The sequence below is a fragment of the Callionymus lyra genome, chromosome 14 (assembly GCF_982586985.1).
Source record: "Callionymus lyra chromosome 14, fCalLyr1.hap1.1, whole genome shotgun sequence".
Lineage (NCBI taxonomy): Eukaryota > Metazoa > Chordata > Actinopteri > Syngnathiformes > Callionymidae > Callionymus > Callionymus lyra.
Window position 1 is genome coordinate 1331443 of NC_141831.1, and position 5000 is coordinate 1336442.

Here is a 5000-nt window from a genome sequence, read left to right on the forward strand (position 1 = left end):
CAGATTAGCGTGAGATCATGTCGTCATGAAGGAGGAGGAACATGAGGAACATGAGGAACATGAGGAACATCAGGAACATGAGGAACACGAGGAACAAGGCTTAAGATGAAAGATAAACATTTTTGATTGTTTGCTTGAGTCGCTCCTGATTGGTCCGTGAGTGTGGGCGGAGCTTATCCTGCTCATGCTCGCCATCATCAGCAGCTCGTCTGGAGTCAGATTTGATTTGAGGACCAGATGGGACTGAACTCCCCCTCATGCCCCCCCCTCACTCACTCACCCTCACCCCTCCCTCACCCTCCCTCACCCTCACCCCTCCCTCACCCTCCCTCACTCACCCTCACCCTCACTCACCCTCACCCCTCCCTCACCCTCCCTCACCCTCCCTCACCCTCACCCTCCCTCACCCTCACCCCTCCCTCACCCTCCCTCACCCTCCCTCACCCTCACCCCTCCCTCACCCTCCCTCACCCTCACCCCTCCCTCACCCTCCCTCACCCTCACCCCTCCCTCACCCTCCCTCACCCTCCCCTCCCTCACTCACTCACCCTCCCTCACCCCTCCCTCACCCTCCCCTCCCTCACTCACTCACCCTCCCTCACCCTCCCTCACCCCCCTCACCCTCCCCTCCCTCACTCACCCTCACCCTCACTCACCCTCACCCTCCCTCCCTCACCCTCGCCCTCACCCTCCCCTCCCTCACTCACCCTCCCCTCCCTCACTCACCCTCCCCTCCCTCACTCACCCTCCCCTCCCTCCCACTGTGACATGGAGGTCCAGAGATGACAATGATGACTCCCTCCATCATCACTCCCAGAGGAGCCTCTCGTGCTCCTCCCATCCTCACCCCTCCATCCTCCTCCTTCCATCCTCACCCCTCCATCCTCACCCCTCCATCCTCACCCCTCCATCCTCACCCCTCCATCCTCACCCCTCCATCCTCCTCCTTCCATCCTCACCCCTCCATCCTCCTCCTTCCATCCTCACCCCTCCATCTTCCTCCTTCCATCCTCACCCCTCCATCCTCACCCCTCCATCCTCACCCCTCCATCCTCACCCCTCCATCCTCCTCCTTCCATCCTCACCCCTCCATCCTCCTCCTTCCATCCTCACCCCTCCATCCTCACCCCTCCATCCTCCTCCTTCCATCCTCACCCCTCCATCCTCACCCCTCCATCCTCACCCCTCCATCCTCCTCCTTCCATCCTCTTCCCTCCATCCTCACCCCTCCATCCTCCTCCTTCCATCCTCACCCCTCCATCCTCACCCCTCCATCCTCACCCCTCCATCCTCCTCCTTCCATCCTCACCCCTCCATCCTCACCCCTCCATCCTCACCCCTCCATCCTCCTCCTTCCATCCTCACCCCTCCATCCTCACCCCTCCATCCTCACCCCTCCATCCTCCTCCTTCCATCCTCACCCCTCCATCCTCACCCCTCCATCCTCCTCCTTCCATCCTCACCCCTCCATCCTCCTCCTTCCATCCTCACCCCTCCATCCTCCTCCTTCCATCCTCACCCCTCCATCCTCACCCCTCCATCCTCACCCCTCCATCCTCACCCCTCCATCCTCTTCCCTCCATCCTCACCCCTCCATCCTCACCCCTCCATCCTCACCCCTCCATCCTCTTCCCTCCATCCTCACCCCTCCATCCTCCTCCTTCCATCCTCACCCCTCCATCCTCACCCCTCCATCCTCTCTTTCTTCTTCTTCTTCTTCTTCTTCTTCTTCTTCTCCTGCTGCATTAATGGAGTAAAGACTCGTGTGATCCTGGTCTCGTTGACACTTAATCAGGTCTTAGAAGGAAGTGAGCATCAGAGGATCAGATTTAATCTGTCAATCACTCGGTGACGGCAGATGTCGTCCAAACACTCTCACGTCCAGCAGCTTATCTCGGGATAAGACCGTGGATCTGAAAACGAGCCTCATCACTTGATTGATCCTCAACACTTGTTCTTCTGCTGCCTCCACAGTTCCTGGTCCTCCTGCCGGGATCAAGGCCGTGCCCTCGTCCCCCAACAGCGTGGTCGTGTCCTGGCTTCCTCCTCTCAAGCCCAACGGCGTCATCCGCAAGTACAACATCTACTGCTCCAGCCCGGGCTCCGGCCAGCCGGTGAGGAACCTCTGACCTTCTCAACAAACCTCTGACCTTCTCAACAAACCTCTGACCTTCTCAAAGAACCTCTGACCTTCTCAACAAACCTCTGACCTTCTCAAAGAACCTCTGACCTTCTCAAAGAACCTCTGACCTTCTCAACAAACCTCTGACCTTCTCAACAAACCTCTGACCTTCTCAAAGAACCTCTGACCTTCTCAAAAAACCTCTGACCTTCTCAACAAACCTCTGACCTTCTCAACAAACCTCTGACCTTCTCAAAGAACCTCTGACCTTCTCAAAGAACCTCTGACCTTCTCAACGTTCACCTCTTCTCACTTCATGATCGTAGATCACGTGTTTATTCCTGAAACTATATTTTATTTTAAAATGAACTATTATAACAACGAGAATATGAAACAGTTGCACTGCATCATGGGTAGTGTCAGGTGAGTTTGTGGAATCACCTTCATTTAAGCTGAAGATCTGAGAACATTGATGTCAAACCTTCATCTCATCAGATCTTCATCAGATCTTCATCAGATCCTCGTCACTGATGGACGTCTGCTCCGCTCCACGTCTCAAACGACGACGAGCGTCTCGTTAAAGCTAATCATGGATGACGTTCAATCTTATCTTCCTCATGTATTCCTTTATCTCCATCTCGTCCCTCGTTCTCTGTGTTTGCACCATCGCTTTATTTCCTCCTCCCAGATGAACAGATGAGGTTGTCGTGGCAACGTGATCAGACGTAGATATGCAAATGAGGCGAGGACGAGCTCACACTGCAGCATCACACACACATTCCTGCGTCTTCTATTTCTACGTCTCAGAGACACAACATCTTCTATTTCTACGTCTCAGAGACACATGTCTTCTATTTCTACGTCTCAGAGACACATGTCTTCTATTTCTACATCTCAGAGACACAACGTCTTCTATTTCTACGTCTCAGAGACACATGTCTTCTATTTCTACGTCTCAGAGACACAACATCTTCTATTTCTACGTCTCAGAGACACAACGTCTTCTATTTCTACGTCTCAGAGACACAACGTCTTCTATTTCTACGTCTCAGAGACACATGTCTTCTATTTCTACGTCTCAGAGACACATGTCTTCTATTTCTACGTCTCAGAGACACACGTCTTCTATTTCTACGTCTCAGAGACACATGTCTTCTATTTCTACGTCTCAGAGACACATGTCTTCTATTTCTACGTCTCAGAGACACAACATCTTCTATTTCTATGTCTCAGAGACACACATCTTCTATTTCTACGTCTCAGAGACACAACGTCTTCTATTTCTACGTCTCAGAGACACACGTCTTCTATTTCTACGTCTCAGAGACACAACGTCTTCTATTTCTACGTCTCAGAGACACACGTCTTCTATTTCTACGTCTCAGAGACACACGTCTTCTATTTCTACGTCTCAGAGACACACGTCTTCTATTTCTACGTCTCAGAGACACATGTCTTCTATTTCTACGTCTCAGAGACACATGTCTTCTATTTCTACGTCTCAGAGACACAACATCTTCTATTTCTACGTCTCAGAGACACAACATCTTCTATTTCTACGTCTCAGAGACACACGTCTTCTATTTCCACGTCTCAGAGACACAACGTCTTCTGTTTCTACGTCTCAGAGACACACGTCTTCTATTTCTATGTCTCAGAGGCACACGTCTTCTATTTCTACGTCTCAGAGACACATGTCTTCTATTTCTACGTCTCAGAGAAACATGTCTTCTATTTCTACGTCTCAGAGACACACCGTCTTCTATTTCTACGTCTCAGAGACAAAACGTCTTCTATTTCTACGTCTCAGAGACACAACGTCTTCTATTTCTACGTCTCAGAGACACATGTCTTCTATTTCTACGTCTCAGAGACAAAACGTCTTCTATTTCTACGTCTCAGAGACACAACGTCTTCTATTTCTACGTCTCAGAGACACATGTCTTCTATTTCTACGTCTCAGAGACACAACGTCTTCTATTTCTACGTCTCAGAGACACAACGTCTTCTATTTCTACGTCTCAGAGACACATGTCTTCTATTTCTACGTCTCAGAGACACAACGTCTTCTATTTCTACGTCTCAGAGACACACGTCTTCTATTTCTACGTCTCAGAGACACAACAACTTCTATTTCTACGTCTCAGAGACACAACGTCTTCTATTTCTACGTCTCAGAGACACATGTCTTCTATTTCTACGTCTCAGAGACACAACATCTTCTATTTCTACGTCTCAGAGACACAACATCTTCTATTTCTACGTCTCAGAGACACATGTCTTCTATTTCTACGTGAAGGGAAGAGGAAAGAAGGAGAGAGATGAAGGGAAGAGAAAAAGAAGGACAGAGATGAAGGGAAGAGAAAAAGAAGGACAGAGATGAAGGGAAGAGAAAAAGAAGGAGAGACTGACAGGAGAGGAGGAGCTCGAGGGATCAGTCACATGACGAGAGCTTTTGTCCGTCGTTCATTATCTCAGTATCACCACAACTCCTCGTACTCCTGCAGGAATGTTTGCATACACACCTCCTCACTCCTCCCTCCGTCCTCACTCCTCCCTCCCTCCTCACTCCCTCCTCCCTCCCTCCTCACTCCTCCCTCCCTCCTCACTCCCTCCTCCCTCCCTCCTCACTCCTTACTCCCTCATCACTCCCTCCTCACTCACTCCTCACTCACTCCTCACTCCCTCCTCACTCCTTACTCCTCCCTTCCTCCTCACTCCCTCCTCCCTCCCTCCTCACTCCTTACTCCCTCATCACTCCCTCCTCACTCACTCCTCACTCACTCCTCACTCCCTCCTCACTCCTTACTCCCTCATCACTCCCTCCTCACTCACTCCTCACTCACTCCTCACTCCCTCCTCCCTCCTCCCTCCTCAC

At 51.0% G+C, this 5000-nt stretch overlaps 1 protein-coding gene across 2 annotated transcripts in view; it reads left to right on the forward strand.

The window, feature by feature from the left end:
- Window positions 1-5000, forward strand: part of LOC148065646 (cell adhesion molecule DSCAML1-like) — a 113362-nt gene that overhangs the window by 86120 nt on the left and 22242 nt on the right. For both annotated transcript variants that reach the window (XM_087806764.1, XM_087806763.1), the window contains exon 20: window positions 1975-2114. In XM_087806764.1, the coding sequence (XP_087662890.1) occupies window positions 1975-2114 (140 nt within the window). The remainder of the gene's footprint in view (window positions 1-1974; window positions 2115-5000) is intronic.